At 40.5% G+C, this 19321-nt stretch overlaps 1 protein-coding gene across 4 annotated transcripts in view; it reads right to left on the reverse strand.

The window, feature by feature from the left end:
• Positions 1–19321, reverse strand: part of fgf12a (fibroblast growth factor 12a) — a 43236-nt gene that overhangs the window by 23400 nt on the left and 515 nt on the right. Inside the window, exon 1 of one of the 4 annotated variants that reach the window (XM_081598105.1) lies at positions 9924–10219. The exons of 1 other annotated variant lie outside the window; for it this stretch is intronic. In XM_081598105.1, the coding sequence (XP_081454231.1) occupies positions 9924–10014 (91 nt within the window). In that variant the 5' untranslated portion in view covers positions 10015–10219. Of the gene's footprint in view, positions 1–886; positions 9860–9923; positions 10220–19321 lie in introns of those variants that run through there. 2 more of the 4 variants (XM_008433806.3, XM_008433807.3) reach the window with 2 other exon arrangements.

The raw sequence follows: 19321 nt of genomic DNA on the forward strand, positions 1-19321 counted from the left end.
TCTGGATGAGGGGGGGGGGGGACTAGGGTGCAGGAGGGAATGGGAAGAGGAGGTGGCGGTGACTTGCAAGACTAGGCTGTTATCTGTGCACCATGCAGGGCAGAACCAGATGAATCAGAGAGGGAGAAGGCTGGACCTCGAAGTTTGGTGGGGGAACAGAGGCGACGAGTACGTCGATACGGCTCTCAGAGGCAGAGGGCTATTCCTCCCTTCGCTGCAGTAAAGCTCCCTGTCTGCAATAAACATTTACCATTAAAAACATTTAATCTCAAAAGAGCCTTGGTGCACTGCGGTGCGGCTTATCTCCCCTCTGTTCCCCCAATCTGCATTAATATTGAATTAGGTCATTTAAAGCAGCTTTCCCTCCCCCCTGGACATTCAATTTGCCTTTGTATTTGGGTTTGGAATGGGGGGTGAGGGTGGGGTACAAGAGAGTGGGTGGGAGCCTATTAGTCTATATGTGTGAGAGAACAGAACCTTCTCAGGTTTTATTTGAAATCTGTTGTGTTTGAAAGCAAATTTTATTTCAACGTAGCTAATTATTCTTAATGGAGTTCAGTGAAAGACTAAAGGAATAACGTGACGGGAGGCAGTGTTTGCTTTACATTCAGACAGCTCCTGTGCTTCATGTACAGGACCGACAGATAACAAGAGGACCTGCAGTAAAGAAACAGGTGGATTTTTCTAACGAAAACTCAACCGTCTCAGATTAAAGCCCCTGACTGCAGTATAATGTTTCTGCTTCTCAAAGAGGGGCGGGTTGCGCAGGGGATCTGGATGGGTAGGGGGTGTGGGGGGTTGTTTCCCTACATACACACAACACACATCTGTAATAAAAAGAATTTTAAAAAAAATAAAAGAAAGAAAAGAAATTGTCCCCACTGACCTGGTCGCCGCCGAACGGGTCTTTTCTTGCCGCTACAGAAACGGACTTTGCTGAAGACCCCCAAGAAATGCCTCTCGCAGAGAGAGCGGGGGTCTTTGCTGGGGCTGGGGCGACGTTTCGAAGTGGAGACGCGGTCGCTGTTGGATTCCCTCGCCTGGCGTTTCTGCCGGATCAAGGAGCTGGCGATAGCAGCCATCTGCCCGAACCCGATCAGCAAAGAAAGAGTCTATGGTCGCCGCCGGCAGAGGTCGGGTCTGGATGCGCTCCCCTTTGCGTGGTACACGAGCACACGGGACAGAATATGGAACGTCGCTTCTGGGTCTCGGTCCGCCGAGAGTTTTTAACTAAATGTCATCCTGATCAGAGAATCCTGTGAGTCCCGCGCATCGTTTGCTTGCATGCCATGCGCCGTCTTTGAGGAGACAGTTGCATGTAACTGTTCTGAGTTTCGGTCGCACCCGACGGGGGGGCGGGGTGAGGAAGCGTGAAATCAGCACTTACCGATCCAGGGACACAAACCTACGGGCAGGGCCGCTGGGGGCCGGAATATGTGGCGTGAAAACATGCAACAGTGCTCGGAGGTCGGTGCAGCGGCGTTGTCATTGGAGAGCCTCAGGTATTCCAGGTGAACGGCGCCGCGTCAAAAAAAAAAAACGAGCACGAATCCTCTGCACAGCAGGTCCGTCCTGAGGATCCCTGACGCCTCTTTAATTATGCGTGTCCACCTAAAGCCGAGTAATGCGCGCCTCTGCGTGTGGAAAAAAGAAACAAGGTTGTCCTAACTTCCTTTGGTTGTTGTTTCACATCGTCACCTCCGCGCACATTGAACAATGAGACCGTCCGCCGCCGGTTCAGACAGGAGCCCATATGAGCCCAGTTCTCTGTTCCGTCGATGGTACCTCTAAACGCAGTCTGAAGGAGAGAGAAAAAAAATGGAATCGGCAGCAGAGGCTTTACTCTGCAAGGATGCTGCAGCGCTGGAAATGAAGCCAGCGGGGAGCGATTTGTGTCTGAGGAGCAACAATTAGTTGAAACGAAAGTGCTTTTTGTTGTAGCACACAAATAATGAGGCTTTTCTCTCTCTCTTCCAAACGCAGTCGGTGAGTTACATCGCCGACGAGGGCTGAATGGTCCACAGTCTCCCCCTTTTCTACCTCTCTCTCTGCACTTTCTCTCTCCTCTCCCTCGCTAACTCTTTTAACGCAATCATACGTGATTGAGGTTCGTATTAGAAATTCACAGAGATTGTTCACGGATGGAAATATAGAACTAAAAAGCAGATCAAATAGAAAAAAAAGAGAAGAGTTAAATGCTGTGTGCCTTTTGCGTTAGGAAAAGTGGGTTCCTTATGGAGAACATTTTATTTACAGTCTGTTAGTATAGAATTTGTGATGATGCCCGCTGCAAACCAGTTAACTAAGAGTGACACAATTACATCTAAGTGTTAGGAAAGCAATTTGTCGATCATTTTTGGGTTCTCATCCACACCTTCACCCCAGATGTTATTTTTTTTATATAATAGAAAACATACATAACATACTAGTTTGGTTATAAAACTCCATGCAACAGGTTTGGGCAAACAAAAGGCCAACGATGCAAAGACAAAACACATGAACGGATATGATTCAATAATAAATTACATTTATAAATGACAACGTACTGATATATTTAAAGATCAAAACGTTACAAACTTTGTCATGCACATTTCAGCACCTCTTGGTTCAAGACCGCAACGCTCCTCATTTTTTCAGAGATATAACACAGTTCCTTTCAAAAGTATCCATACCCCACAGACTTTCAAGTTTAGAACTACAAACATCAGTATGTTTTATTTGGATCTGATACAAGTGATCAGAACACATTAGTGCAAAGTTGTGATATGGAAAGGAAAGGTCGCATGGTTTTAATTTCCTCTTTTTAAATGAAAAAGATGATTTTAAATATTGTCTTGCATAGGTGCATAAATCCCTATATGAAATCCAAATGTCCCAAGTATTAATCAACTCGTGTGTGCATTCAGCTCTGTTCTCCTGTGGTTACGCCTGCAGTTTCTTTCTCTTAGTATTTGCCCAGTTTTTGAGTACACTCACTCTGATGGAGAGCGGCCAATAAATCACGGTCATAATTTTACTGTTGTAAAAACATAGCGAGGCATCGTTTTACATGCAGTTATTCATTGCAACAACAGTATACAGCTTTAAACAAATGAAAACCATCCCAAAAAAAAATCAATGCAAAAGCAGCAAAGACTTGCTAAATGATGCCTCCTTCAAGAATGATTTACTCTAACCAGCAGTTTGTCTGCTAATCTAAAACAACTATTTGATGAGAAAAACTTCTTAAGGATTTCCAGTTTTTAAGTATTCTCCTCCTTGTTAATCTTCCTCAATAAAACAAAACCTGTCGTGATTATAAGGCTCAGTTTACTTTGAAAAGTCAGACATTTGTTTTTAGGTGTCTTCGTCAAACATGTAAAAGCAGCATGTGTTACGGAGTGAAGCTTCTTCAAACAAAACGGAGGCTCGTATGTCTTTTACTGAACCTTTCTGTTCAGTTTTTCATTGAAGAGAGAAAACGGCGACAGCTGATAACGGCAACAGTTGTACGTTATCAAGACAACCAAAATATCAACAAAGCAAGATAGTGACAAAACAGAACCAGATACTTAAGCATTCTTCAAAATAAAAGACTTCTTCTATTCAAATAAATCATGTCTTGCACTTAAATATATTTCACTTCATCCTTGTAATTATATACAATCATGTTCAATTCAATTAATAATAATCATGTAATCTATGCTTAACATATAATTGTAAATCAGTCACTTATCATACTGAACAACATATAAGTGTAAAAAAGTCACAACAGCATGTCTTATGCTGACAGCAGTTTACGTGATGAGTTCTAGCTCTCTATTAGACTCCCCGTTGTCACATTTAATTCATTGCACTTGAATTGTGTCCTTGTGTCAATCCCACTTGAAATCTGCTCTTTAGCCTTGGCTTTCCTCCACCAAATGTAGAGAAATACAATGAAAGTTAGAGAATCGGTCATTCCCGTTTGCTGGGGGCGCCACAAAGAATTGTGTTCATGGCACCAAAATGGTCCTGGACCCACCAAACACCCTCACTGGGCTGCTCTCATCATCTGAGACGTTTAAATGACGTTTCTGCCATGTCCTCTGAAGGGAAAACTCTTGCAAAAAATACAGACTTGAGTGGGAAGACACACATTCCCTGAACAGCTTCTGTGAGGATTAATAGTATGCACATTTTTCAAATTGTGTCAGTGAGTGAATTTAGTGGCGCACGGTGGGGTGCCTGATAGCAGACAGAATGGATCAGAGAGCATCACAGTAGACAAGTAAGAACGCAGAAAACTCAGCTTTCAGTGTTACAACTACTCAATCAACTACTGAGACAGATATGGTGGAACATTATGTTATGATTGAGTCAGTTTAATATTGTAATTTTAGAAGAATATCGTGGCTCAAATCACGCAAGAAACCAATAAAGGTGACGAGTAGCTAAGCAGGGTTGGATTATAAAACTATATTCTAATCTTACAAACATCTTAGAGAGCACTTCTTCAATCCAAGATCCAAACATGAAAAAAAAAAGTATGGCACAATTGCAAACCTAGCCAGATATGGCAGTCCATTTAAACTAACAGGCTGGGCAAGGAGAGCACTAATCAGAAAAACAGCCAAGAGTCTCAAAGTGACTCATGAGGAGCTGCAGAGGTCTAAAGCTCAGGTGCTGCACTTAAAAAAATGTCATGTATGGAATAGTGGTTACAAGAAAGCCACTGTTAAAAAAAACACAAAAACAGTAAGAAGTCCTGCTCTAGTTGGAAAAAGGTTCTCTAGAACAGAATTGAAATATCTGTATTCAAAATGCTTTGTGTGATAGAAAAGAAACATTGAAAGTTATCCTTTGCAAGACATGGTGGTATGATGATGAGGATTATTTATCAAGGCCTTGAAAGTTAAATGAAGTTAAATATAGGGTGATTCTGAAAGAAAATCTTCTATGGACTGCGAGACAGAGGTGAACTTTCCACTTCCAGCTGGACTACCGCCTGACCGACACAGCTACAAAGGAAAAGTTTATAGCAAAGTATACTTTCATCAGAGTGTTCGGGTTTAAGTATGGAGTGGAGTCCAATTTAGAATTTTTGGCAAGTCTTCCAAAGTGACCTGCATGGGAACGTCGTTAAGAAGCCTGCAAGCATGTGCTTGCAAATAGATTTGTATTCAAGATAGATTAAAAGTTAACTGATAGAGACCATTGTTTGTTTATGAACAGAGGTAAAAATTGCAGGACAAAAATGCAAGAGGTCAGCAAACTTCCTGCATCCCATGATGAAACAAGCATGAAACATTTAAAGGCTCTCTCTGTGACTTTGCTTGACATTCTCTACCCAAACCAAATCTGTTCCGACAGCAAGATCAGGGAATTTTTTTTTTTTAGATTGATCTACATAATATTTAAAGGACATGGGATAAGAATATGACACTGGTTGGTCTTTTGGCTGATGTTTAATGTGAGTGACAGAAAGACAGAAAGGCAGATATAGACAGTTAGAAAAAGACAGACAAAGACAATGGAAAGATAAGCTCTTTCCATTCCGTGACTAAAATAAATGGTCAAAATGTTTCATTAGAAACGAGCAATTGACTCAATAAGATTCAGAACAAATACTCATCATTAGGCACTGTACTATGCCTAATGATGGGCGGTAGAAATCATTATGCCACTGCGGTATTCAGAAATATATCAACAACATTAATTGTTGTATATCATGCTGTTGTGTGCAACAGCATGATATACACTGTACAGACAGGCTGTAGTGTGAAGCACAAAGGGAACGTCTCAGAAATGAGCGGGACCATGTTGGACCTGAGCGCTACAGAAGTGGACATATGTCTTTGTCAGAAAAAGATAAAATATACTCTTTCAAGAATCTGCTTAGCTTCCTCATTCCACTGCAGACAACTAGTGTTCACTTCCTGGAGAGATTTACACAACAGCAGTGAAACAGTTCTGCACACGCTTAATGCATAATGAGACATATTTTTTAATTGTCTCACTGTTTTGTTTTGTTTTTTACATAAGCTTCTGTTTCGTAAGTGTGACATAAACCCAAGGCTTAATTGCATCAGTCCAAATCTTCTCTGTGAACATATAGACACTACACTGCAGCACATAACTGAATGATGTAAAACAAAGCTAAGCCTCAGCATACCTGCGGTCCCCAAATCGCTTGTTTCTGTCTGCTGCCATCTTGTGGTTAAAAAAACGAACCACAGCGTGATAAGAGGAGAGAGAAGAAAAGAAAAAGCCTACGTCCAACTTTCAAGTTTCTCACTTCTGAGTGTCCTTGAAATACCTCGCAGATTTGTTGACTCACAACAGCCGGAGCAAAATTTCAGAGCGTAATGTCTACTCAACTTTCTCGCTGAGTCTGTAGGAGGCTGAAGTGCCGAAATGTGAGAGAATGAAAGCAATCCCACTGCGCAGACTGCTTGTTCAACACACTTCTAGTATCGACAAAAATCATCACATAAGCGTGAGAAGTTTGTGCTATTAAAGCGCTGACCCCACTGTAAAGGCGAGTCAAACATTTAAACTACTGTCTGGGCAATAAACAGTGAGGCAAATCATTAAAATCAGCATTTGTCCTGTGTTTAAGTCTCTGAGGATAAGCATAGTTACCCAATTTAAAACCACATTAGCATTCACTAAAGCCTGGAAACTAACCATGCAGCTAACAATCAATTCAGTCAGAAACCACTTACAAACGTTCCTATTTATTTCTCTACTTTGGTGTCCACCAGAAATCCTTTTCTTTCAGTCGGGACCTTCTCGGTTTTACATTTTGAGATGCTACCACCACAAAAGTCAACGTTTTTCATTGGGGTTTAATGTCAAATATAGGCAAAAACCATCTTATAATTGTGCCACACATATCTATTCAACCCGCTTTACTTTGATAACCCTAAAGAAAATCCAGAGTAAACAACTTCCTTCCTCTAGTCGGTAAAAAGTGTCCACTTGCATGCAATTTAATCTCACAGAGCTCCTGTGAAAGAACACACCAGCCATATCAGGGATAAAGCTGTGCAGAAGTTTAAAGCAGGGCCAGGTTATAAAACTGTGTCTAAAGCTTTGAACATCTAACAGAGCGCTGTTCCGTCTGGCATCTGAAAATGAAAAGAGCAAGATGAAACTTAAAGCCTACCAAGACATGGTTGTCTACATAAACTGAAGGCAAGAGGCCAATGCTAAGATAAAAGGAGCTGCAGAGATTCGCAGCCCAGTTGGGAGAATTTTTTTTTAATCGAGTAAAATATTAGTTGTGCACTTCCTAAATATTCCTTTTGTGAAAGGCTGGTAAGAAAAAGGCATTTTTAAAAGAAAGTAAAAAAAAAAAAAATAGAAGTCCAATTAGCAAGTTGGATTAGCTCCGTTCTTGCTTGATGAGACCAAAATCGAAAGATTTTTGGCCTGCACACAAAATTAATACTACACATTACTATAAACTCGTCATCGTCATTACTGTAAACTGGTAAACATGGTGGCAACTGTATCATTCAGTGGGAATGATTTACTTCAGCGGGAACAGAGTTGATAGGAAGATGAAAAAAGTGTGCCAACTTTAGAAGAAAACATGCCAAGTACTACAAAAGGCTGGACAAAAGGTAAAAGGACAGCAATCCTAAACATACAGCCAGAGCATGAATGAAGTGGTCTAAATCAAAGCATATTCATGTGTATGACACAATGGTGGAGTAAAAGCGCACAGCTGAGTCCAATAAAGAATAAATGGCAAAACGTGAAGGTTAAGGTTTATAGCCAGCCTCCATCCAATCTAAGTGAGTTTCAGTCATTTTTTACATTTATTTATTTTTTGTTGATCTATCACATAAAACCCCAATAAAATACATTAGCATTTGTGTTTGTAACATGACAAAACATGAACAAGTCTTACGTTGATAAGCTGATAAGTCTTCTTAAAACACAAACAGAGAAATAAACACATGTCTGAATAGCAGCTGCTGCATTTAAATTCTTCTAAATAGGCTACAGTCAGCAAAGTGAGATCCTCAGGTTAATCTTTGCAGAAAACAACCCAGGTGCTCGACTCGCACAATAAGGGAAAGCAGGTGCAAGCATGTATGCCAACTCCAAAAGCCCATTCACGAAAACATCTTCAGGTCAGTTTTTTTTTATTTTTTATCCTGACTGAACACATTGATAAAAAAAAAAAAAGTTTTCTCTCTTCCTTCTGCTTATTATCTACTGAAAAAATATGCAGAGAAAGTAAATAAAGCATTGCAGAGAACAATGTCTGTTAAGAGATCTTCTTCCAAACAAGCACAGCCCCGCTTTACTGTACCAATTATTTACTCAGCAGGTTTCAAAATTGCTTAGTAATCAAACATTCCCCAAATTACCATGATACACAGTGGGGTCAGCGGTTTAACCAGTACCAGAACAACTCGCAAGTTCAACTTCAAAAATATATATATATTTTGCTACAGTTAGCTATGTCTTACTCCTCTGTGGCTTTACTTGCAGATCCCTCTACAAGTTATCAAAACTAATAAATTCATCAATATTTTTAACTTCAACTTGAGACAGCTGCTTTGGGGAAACTCATGGATTTAAGTATTGCGTCCATTTCTGTCAACACCTTTGAGCTGACTACTGAAGTTTTGATTGAGGTCACCCGGTTCAGGTAACAGCGAGCTGAGATGCGGGAGAAGGGACTGTCAGGGCTTTCAGTTGGAGCCCTGCAGATCCCAGTGTGCGAGCTGCTTTTGGTCCAAACTACCTCGAAGGAATCGGCTGTGCTTAATGGAGTTTCTAATTGTCTGCCCTGAATTTCACAAATTGAGAGGTGACAAAAGGAGGCACCAGGCGAAACAACGCAGAGTTTTCCTTGTGTAAACACTTGACCGTTTTCTTTTCCTCTTGGTTTTTTTTTGTTGTTTTTTTTAATGCCTTTGAAAACAGGAACAGTTATGTCACAAGTGAACAACTGTAGCAATGCAGTCAGCTGCCTCTGAGATGTCTAAAGGACATAGGAGTGATCTCAGGCTTTTTGCCAAACAGGTAAGTGGTGGTTGTGTACAGATATATGTGTGTGTGTGTGTGCGCGTGTGTGACTGTATGGATGACAGTCAGTGTTAATATTACTCGATACAGCATAGTATATTGTCTGCAATTGAAAAGTAAGTCTGGTTCAATAAGAATGTGTCATATCCAAGTTATACCTCTGTTACGACATGCACTGAACGACTAAAGTCACAGTAAAGTCTGTGCGTTGCTTTTGTTGTTACGAGAGTCTGAATAGCAGCTACACAAAACAGATTTTCAGAGATTTCCTTTCAACTAAATGACCGATTTTTAAGTTTGGTTGATCAGTTGTGACGTGAGAGCTCTTTAAAACCAATTCTGACGTGAAAAGTTTGAATCACTGCCCTGGAGTGCGTCTGCTATGGCGCTATCCACGGTGCTGAAGCAGGCTGCTAGTTTTGGGGCCCTAAGGAGCGCTTTCTGGGCCCCTGAAGTTTAATAACTTGATCCCTGCATTGCCCCTTGTTTTTTTGTTTTTGTTTTTTTGTTTTGTTTTTATTGGCTCGCTTCAGACGGAGCACTGTAAATATACAACCCGGCTGGGGGCGAAGTATCTGGAGCTATCTGTGTGTCCTCCTGGTGCCGACTGGCTGAAGCCATCTGCGGCGGGCGCAGACTGCACACAAAACTCGGGACAAACGAGAGGAGCGCAAGGACTGAGAAGAAAAAGGCTCTCTCTGCTGCAGACTCGGAGGATGTTAAACACTCGAGTGTTTAATGAAACCTATCCACCCCCCCACACCTCCTTCTTTCCTCATTCGCATCCTCTCTCCTTTTTTTTATACCATTCTTTCTTTCTTTTTTCTTCTCCCCTCCACCCCCCCGCCTCCGTCACTCAAAGAGAGAAAGCATGCAAAGCAAAGGCAGCTGTTGAAGCTATGTTTGTCTCTCACCGTCGGTGATAGTGGTCGACTTCGATCGTTGTCCACAGAAACACTGCAGCATATGCGCTCCTTTCTGAAGGAATGGCCTCAGAATCCTCATTGATTTGGGTTGGTGGGAGCCTTTCCTCAATCCAAACAATCGGACAGCGCTATCACAACACAGAAGGGTCAGGCAGCATAGCGTTGCCAGCCAGCCAAGCCTCTCTCCGTAGGCTTCGCGGCAGCCCCTCAAAACGCCAGAAGGGCACAGTCTGCGGGACAAATTACGCTAAAACGAGGCATCTTGAGTGATCCCCCCCCCAACCCCCCGCGCTCCCCGCCACCCGTCTCTCTCTCTCCCTCTCTCGCTCGTTCTCTCTCTCCCTCTCTCTTCCCTTTCTAGTGCTATGTCACTCTCCCACAAGTCTATCCACGGTCATTCGCGTCCTCAAACTCCTCTCCCGCCACGGCAAGGCGACGCAAGGACGTTACAATGTGCTCTTTTTTTTTTTTTTAATTGTAGCTACATCCTCTGCCTCCGCGTCTTTCCCGGCAGCGGACGTAAAAAAAAAAAAGAGCAGGAACGCGAGAGGAGAAGGGAGAGACTGCGTGGAGGAGGGAGGGAGGGACGGAGAGGGAGAGAGAGGGAGGAAAGGGAGCACACACACGCCAAAGTTAAACTGCAGGGGTAAAGTGGCAGGCCGGACACCAGTGAGGTAATGCGGAGCTAAGAGTTTAGAAGAGATGTTGGAACCAGTGATCCAATAGGGTTTTCTCTCTCTCTCTCTCTCTCTCTCTCTCTCTCTCTCTCTCTCTCTCTCTCTCTCTCTCTCTCTCTCTCTCTCTCTCTCTCGCTCCCTTTTTTTTCCACAAATCCACTGGGAGCAAAACGCAGAGGCTACGTCAGCCGCAGTCACATACCTTAAAGTCATCCTCATTGTTTGATAGTAGCAGAAAGTTTCTGGCTCCGTCGCTGCGTTATGAAAGAGGCAGCAGTTACCTCATTACTGCCCTTCAGACTCAGTTAATCTGCACACATCAGTGAATAAGTTGTGGACCACAATACAATAAAATCCAGCCATGTATTTTGTATTAACTTTTCCCCCCCATCTACAAATACGATTAATAACTAACCACTTATTCAAACTAACTAGTATTTTTTTCCCCCTTCTTCTTCCTTCCATTAGTGTTCCCACTACTCAACCTGAGTGGCTGAGTGGTCACTGAGCTCGATATAATGCAGTCCATGTGATTGTAATGTTTTCCAGGCAAACGAAGCCTGGAAAATATCGCACCCAATTACTAATTTGGTGTTGCAATTCTGCACATATTAATACTGTGATTATGTTTGAGGTGTATAAATTACCTGCACGATTCATGCAATGCAGGTATTTTGGAAAAAGCTGAGTTGTTTATTAGAAAAAGGGAGTGCCGGGGTCAAGGGAAGATGGGACAAAACAAGAGTTTAACAGAAACATAAATGTTCTCTTTACACGTCAGAAGGCAGACATATGCAGTATTATACGTCTTAGCAAAAAGAAAATAATCATAATCATAATGGCAATGATTATGAATGGCCTCCCATTGTGTGTTCTGCAAAATGTATTATAAAGTGCTAAAAGTGCTGTTTTAATTAAGAGTAATGACCTAAGGCTAAAAGCTCAGGCTCTAGGATCTAGATGTGCATTTTGACCCATGATGACAAGCACTATCCTAGGTTTCATTGGTAAAATGAAGTCAATAAGAGAGTTTTACCACTAGAGGGAGATACAACATAAAACAGTTACGGCTCAGAGGCAAACGATGGGTCTAAAATTAGACGCCAACATAAGAAATGGACACCCAAAGCAGACCCAAAACAAAACGCTGTTTCTGGACATGGGTAAGTGTCAGAGCTCAATTTCCGCAGCATTTGTTCTAAAACTACTGCAAATTATAGAAGTTTTCGACACTGCCTTCCTCTTGGCGGTTGTCGGGCAACACTGCACCAGACACAAGGACGAGAAATTGCTACACAAAATACCTTTGGAAAACGCTGTAGTTGTTCATAATAAATAATGTACATTAAAGAATACGTCAGATCAGCAGAAAGCTTTGACAACAGCAGCCATGCAAATAAGAGGTCAGAGAGGAATAACGAGAAGCTGGGTGCAGCAGTGGGAGACGGGTGGGGGGGAGATGTGGGGACTGGTCTGTTCAGATCCCAAACCTGTCCCACTCCAAAGCCACCACTGACCGACACCACTTTTAGCAGAGAGCACCTCGCATAGTCCAGATGCATTAAAATACAGAATCAGTTCTAAATTAGGGATCAAATATGCATTGAACTTAAGACTTTAGAGTAATCTGAACCTTTAAAGTTGTTTGAAAAAATATTTTAAAAAATTTGATCTGTGGAATATTTGAAGAAAAGTTGCCATATCATGGTTGTCTTTCTTTTTACATCCCAAATACCTAATCAGTAATGCCTAAAGTCAAACGATGTAAGCCTAAACTTACATATAAGGGAATGGTAAGAGAAAAAAATAGATATGTTGTACAAAGAGCAATTCCACTTCTTAAGAAGCAACCTCAAATTAAGTGTACAGTGGTCAGAAAATGAGCATTGCCTTTCTCAGTATGTATTGTCATAGTTTCTTTTTTCTTGCATCAAAAAAAAGATGTTTTAACTGTATCACTGCCATAAATTCCTATATATCCAATTAAAATCATATAACTTCATATAGGACAATGCATAAAAAGGCATTTATATGTCTCTGGCACTAACATTAAATAACAGAACAAGCATTTAAAATGAACACATTTATTTCTATTTTCTAAGTGTTTTCTATTGTCCTAAGTGCTAGAAAATGAGGAAGATTCATTTTTTTCATTTTTCTTTCTTAGGTCAGTTAGTTGTGGTCACCTTGATAAAACACATCTTTTCAGCATTGCCCTCTAATTGTTTAGGGAATTGGCACAGGGTTTTATGAGAGTTTGTCCAAAATATTGACTTTGTTGTTCTTAAGCCCCTTTGTAATTAATTTGGTGGTTCGTTTAGGGTCAATGTCCATTTGGAAGACCCATTTGTGTCCAAGCTTTAAGCTCTTGGTTGATGCCTTGAGATTTTGCCTTAATATTTCCACATATTGTTTTTTCTTCATGATGTTATTTTGCAAAATATACCAGTGTCTACTGCAGTCAAACACCCAAACACCGTGATGCTGCCACCTTCTGTACTTCACAGATGGGAAGGTTTTCTCAAGATGGCACAATTCAACTTTTTTTTCTCATAATGGAAAAATAGTCAAGCTCCGTCATATCAGACTATAATACAAGTCTGATAATGAAAGTCTCTCCACTTACAAACTGTAATCTGACACCAAATGAGTTTTCAACCTATGTTGGTACCGAGTTTGTTTCAGAGTAAATAATAACAAGCTTTTCTCAGTTTCAGCCAGAATCTTCACATGTTTCGCTTTGGTTCGAGGGTAAATACACGCATTTCACATCAAAACACATTGATTTCTGGGACACTGAACTCATACACCGTATTAATATTTAACCTTTTTCATAATCATCTGGGCTTTCCCAAATAGTAAAGAGGCATAATAATCTTACTGTGCATAAACATCGTCACTGTCGTTACTCTGACTTTCAGCGCCATTTAGGATGATTCAAATGAATCATCCTAAAATGGGTCAAAACACAAAAACCTGTTTTAATGTCAGACAGTGAGGAAAAAAATGTATATTTGACTTACTATCCAGCATATGTATAAAATATCTGGTTTCAGCAGTATATATAACCTGTCTGCATTTGAGCAAACTCAGGTCTGTGTTAAATGACACTATGGAAAGATGCTAAACAAGCCATTAGTCATTTCACCTTCCTAAATATGTCAGCAACAATGAGGTTAAAATGTTCACCTTGAAAGGCGACACTACCTTAGTCTGAAGCGTAATCAAAATGAATTGGGTATTGTACTGTAAAAAGAAAAAAAGTCAACACCAATATAAAAGATTTATTCTGGAGCTCCAATATATACCAAAAATGGTATATATTTTGGAACAATCTTTTTTAATGATAAAATAGATGTTGTTTTTCATTAGTATGTGTTGATGCATAAATAGGGACAAGCTCTTCGTTTTTACTTAGATTCCAAGCAGCAATTTTTTCATCTTCTGATTTCATTCGTTGAAATCAAACAAAATATGCACAAGTGAGTTTGTAAATAAGATGTCATAGTCCAAGTAATAAATCTAATAAAGCCAATAAAGAACACAGCTTGAAGGTAAAGCCCCCCCCCTCTCCTCCCTCACAATTATGGACATGTCCTCAAAATCGTTCACAATTCAGAGCAGTTAAGGTTTTACGCTTAAAACTAAAACGATAATAAATAAGATCAAACAATTCATGAGGCATTCCGAAACCAAAATGCATGCATTTGAAACAATTTAAAAGCAAATTAAGTCTTTTTCTCACCGAGTTATAGTCTTAAATTAAAAGGACAGCATATGGTGCTACCTGTAAATAGTAATTACAAGTGTATGGATGACTCAGTTGTTTGTAAGTGTGAAGAGCAAAGCTGCCCACAGTGGGGGCATGCAGGATGAGAAAAACAAATCAACAGTTTCACCTAATATCTAGTGCATACAAGCGAAAACAGGCTGGATGTGCAAGCATGATTACAATGTATCCATTCAGACCACTGCAAAAACAGAGACAGATGTATTAAAAGCTTTTTTTTATTTAAGGATGTGCTTATCTAACACCAATATTTTTCCCAGTATGGAGAAACATTTCACAATATCTTGCAAATGTATTCACTCCAGCAACTTGAACAGTCAAACTGGATGGAGAGCTTCAGTGAAGACAAACTCTTACAATAAGTTCTCAATTGGATTTAGGATTTTTTTCTTCTTCTGCTTTTAGAATTTCATATTTTAGAAATAAACATTCTATATTAACATGAAAAAGATGGACTGTGTTTTGATACAAGTCATTGATAAACCAGCCTCGCTGTTTCCTTTGAAATCCCAACTAATCATGGGTGTACAAAGCTTTCAGAAAGGATAGTTCATAAATTAAGGATTTAGTTTTTTACTTTGTAATTATTCATGATTAGTGGTATGGCAGCATACTGCACAGCACTCAGGTCTGTCCCACACAGCCGTTGGTGGAGCATCACCTAAATGTGTCCTAAAAAATAACGTATGGACCGGATCCAGGTTGCCTTTCTATTTGGTCCAGATCCAGCCTGGATTTTGAGAATTGCCGATCCAAACTATGCGATTGTAGATCTGACAGTCTGGCTGGAAGTCTCAAGTCTTTTCAGAGCCTTTAAAATGTTTTGGTCTTTGTTTCTACCTCTGACCAGCTTCCCTCACCATGCTGAAGAACAGCATCTTCAAGACATGATCCTGACACCACATGGGCGTGGATTCTGGGTTCATGCACAGTGCTGCTTTTCTTGCACACGTAATGTTTCGTGTTGGCCAAAATGTTTAATTTTTGTCTCATCTGACAAAAGCACTTTCTTTCTTTCCCACGTCTTCTATGTCCTTTGCTTGTTTTGTGTGAATTTCAAACCGGACTTCTTATGGTTTTCTTTTAGCAACGGCTAACTTCTTGTCATTCTTCCATAAAAGCCAAATTTGTGGTGTGAAAAACGAAAGTTTTCCTGTCAACAGATTCTCCTGTCTGGGCTGTGGTTTTTTTCCAGTCCCTCCAGTTGGTTCTCTGAATAATCAGCCTTTGCATAGCTTGTCAGTTTAGGTGCAGACATGTCTTGGTAGGTCTGCAGCTGTAACACACCCATTCAATTTTCAGACCATAGATTGTTTTATTACCTAACCCTGCTTTAAACTTGTCCACAATATTACACCAGATAAAAATGTGCGCTATCATTTCAGAGCTGTTCGGTGTGTTTCTTGGTATTAGAGATGTTATTTAGCATCAATAACCTTGGAAGCCTTTATAAAGCTTCTGTATATATACTATATGTAAATTACACGTACGTATGGTACTAAATTTCTTTTTTTTTTTTTTTTGCACAGCCAACAGCCCATCTTCACAGCATTTAGAATGCTTTGTTCTTGTGACATTTACAGTAAATGAGCATGCATTTTAATTTGAATTAAAACAATGCTGGTGCAACATCTCTCTTTCTCAAGTGGATGTAGAGAAAAGTAAATTAAAGAAAGTGAACAGAGAGGCATTTGTATATAATTCCTGGACAGGCCAATCTCATTTTCTCTAATAAATTTGTTTTTCACCCAAACTGCCCATGATATACGTTTGAATATATGGAAAATGTCATATGAAAGCCAATTGTTTCTGTTTGTTTGTTTTTTTACATTAAGAGGGGGTGTACACGTTTAAGAACCACTGCGCTTACAAAGAGTATTTGCTGTTTTTTCCAAGTTAACATGAGATCTGTAATTGCATTTTTTTAATTAATGATGCATTTTGGATGTTGAAAGTTAATTGCCTCATAGCCCCATCTAGTACTTGCCGTTCCAGAGGGACGTGTATTTATGGAAGTGTTCTCTGACTGTTCAAACTTTTGACCTGACAAAGATTCAAGCTGGATCATAACACTGTCCGTTAAATTATTTCCGCAGGATTAACTGTGCACACTGTTCTAAGTTTCTCTTCGCAGACAGACTTTGAGGCCGTGCTTTTCGTTTTTGTTTAAGTACCCTTCTGACACGGGGGAAAAGGTTCTCATGGGTATTTAACCACCTCTCTCAATACACAACCTCATAATGGGAAAAAAAAATTATCCCGGTTATCAAAATACAAAATACATATATTGAATTAATTACTGGATATTCTAACCTTCCAACACAGCACAACATTAACATTATATCAGGATAAATACAGTGGTTCTGTGGAGGCCTCAGAGGAGAACAAAAGAATAATGATGACGAAGGAACACTCCTGACAGGTCAGGGATAGAGTTGCGAAGATCTTTGATGCAGGGTTAGTTCATAAAACAATTGCCCCATGCTTTGGACACCTTACAGATATCTGTTCAATCCATCGTCTGAAAATGGAAGAAGAGTGGCACAGCCGCAAGCATACCGAGACACGGTCGTCAAACTAGGGTCGGCGAGGAGAACGTTAATTAGAGAAGCAGCTGAGTCTTAAATTGTAACTCTGAAGGAACACATCTTAAAAAATATACTCACAATCTTCAAAAAAGTTAATGGATGATTGGAGGTGTTGAAAGCTGACAAGCTAGTCAGCAATATGCCATATTAGCATTCGGAATCATTTTCAAACAATTACAAAACATGGGAGCAGAGGAACATACCACATGCATGCTGACGTGCAACCGACATGACATGTAGACTAGGGGTATTCAACTCCAGTCCTTGAGGGCCGGTGTCCTGCAACTTTTTAGACGTCTCTCTGCTTCAGCACACCTGAGTCAAATTATTACATCATTAGCAAGACTCTGGAGAATTTGACTGCCTGCTGAGGAAGTAATTCAGACATGTTGGACCAGGGGCACATCTGAACGCGTCAGGACACTCAAGTTGAATACCGTTGTTGTAGGCTGTTGATACTGTTGTATCCCACTGACATGGACATTTTCATTTTGACTTGATTTAATTTGCTAATTAGTGAATTAAAACAGGTTGTTTGACTAGCTGCTGGCTTCCACCTGTGTGGGGACTTGGTTAACTTACACATAGCACTTGGTGACATCTTTCTACTATGGGAAATAGTTAGTGACAATTATTTCACACAACCTCACTTTATGCATACAGAAGGGTTAGGGTTGGGGTTCAGATGAGACCAAAGCTGGACTTTTTTTTGCTTACATTCTAAACTAACTAAGTGACAGAAAACTAACGCTCCTCTACACCTTGAACATCCCACAGTTCAACCAATGAGAGCAGCGTCATGCTGTACAAATGTTTTTCCTCAACACAAACATTGGATCTAGTCAAGGTAAGTGGAAATATTAAGGGACCTAAATACAGAGTACCGAAAATCTGTCAAAGGGTCCTTTAAAATTAAGAACTTCACAGATGCTCTCTGACCAATACGACTGAACTTGAGCTTTGTTTGTAAAGAAGAGTTGGGTGGAAAATAACCCTTTTAGCGATTGAAGATAATCACCGAGCAACTTGCTGTAGTAAGTAAAGCAAAAAGTGTGGTTCAAGCATCGACTCAGAAGGACTGCATAAAAATGCTCAGCACACCTCTCAGACTTCAATTTGTAAAATAAGTTGAGTGGAGTTTGCTTGTTCTCCTCATGCATGTGTGGGTTCTCTCCTGGTACTCCAGCTTTCTCCCACAGTGTAAATTCATGGCTGTCGAGTCAATCGATTACTGAGTGTGTTCATGCATGGGTGTTTGTCCTGTGTGTCTCTGTTTTGGTCTGTGATGGACTGGCGAACGGTTCAGGGTGTATTCCGCCTCTCACCCAATGACCACTGTAGATAGCTGCCAGCAAATGTATGATTTTTCCCTCCACTTTCCATTTATGCCATATTTTGTGTTTGTGTACCACAAGAATCAGATGTTTGTAGCTGAAATACGACAAATCGTGACAAAGTTCGCAAGCTACAACTATCCATGAGAAGCATTTAATATGCTATAAAGTATTTACACATGACTGCACGACGATGCTGAACAGAGCTTAACTAAAAAGGTCACAATGTTTTGCCACACATGAATCATAACCCCACAGTCCACTCATCTAAAATGATGTGAACCCTGAGAAGGAACACAAATTCTAGTTGGAGTAAGGGCTTTGTAGCCCTTTGGGAATGAGACCATGAGAATAAAATCCCAAGGTGGGCTTAAAGAAGCCTGACTGCCTGTGACATAGCAATGTAAGGGAAATGGAAAGTGTACACAAGACAAAAACACAAAGTCACCTTTTCTCCAATGACGAGGTTTAGTTGCAACTTTACAGTAAAACAGGGGCAAAAACAGGACAGAGCAACCATGACAGGTTAGCCTATTTAAACAAGGGCACTCTGCCCCTTATCTAAATATACTGTGCTGTTAATGTGTCTGATCTGTGTTTGGACCCCCATCTATTAACCCTGTAACACAACAAGGCAAACCGCTGCCATTGTGTATGTTGTGACTCTACTGCAGCATCATTTTATTTTTATTTATTTATTTTTTTTTCTTATGCAGCAAACTTTCAGGAGCTGCAAAACACGGTTCCTTTAGTCATTACTGGCAGAGTTGGAAAGCTTTGTCAACATCACGCGTGCTGATTGCTGAGGCCACAGCGCTGCTGGGAGCAGCACACACACACACACGCACACACTCACATCGCAGCAGTGAAAGTGGAGAGGCAGCACTTTTCACTAGATCGGCTGACAGCACTGACAGAGTATAAGAAAAACCATGGAGACCGAGTCGTTTACAACCCAAAGCACTCTGTGGGAGGGGAAAGCAGGGATCCTCAGTTT

This window comes from Poecilia reticulata, chromosome 17 (genome assembly GCF_904066995.2).
Source record: "Poecilia reticulata chromosome 17, P_reticulata-male-v2, whole genome shotgun sequence".
Taxonomy (NCBI): Eukaryota; Metazoa; Chordata; class Actinopteri; order Cyprinodontiformes; family Poeciliidae; genus Poecilia; species Poecilia reticulata.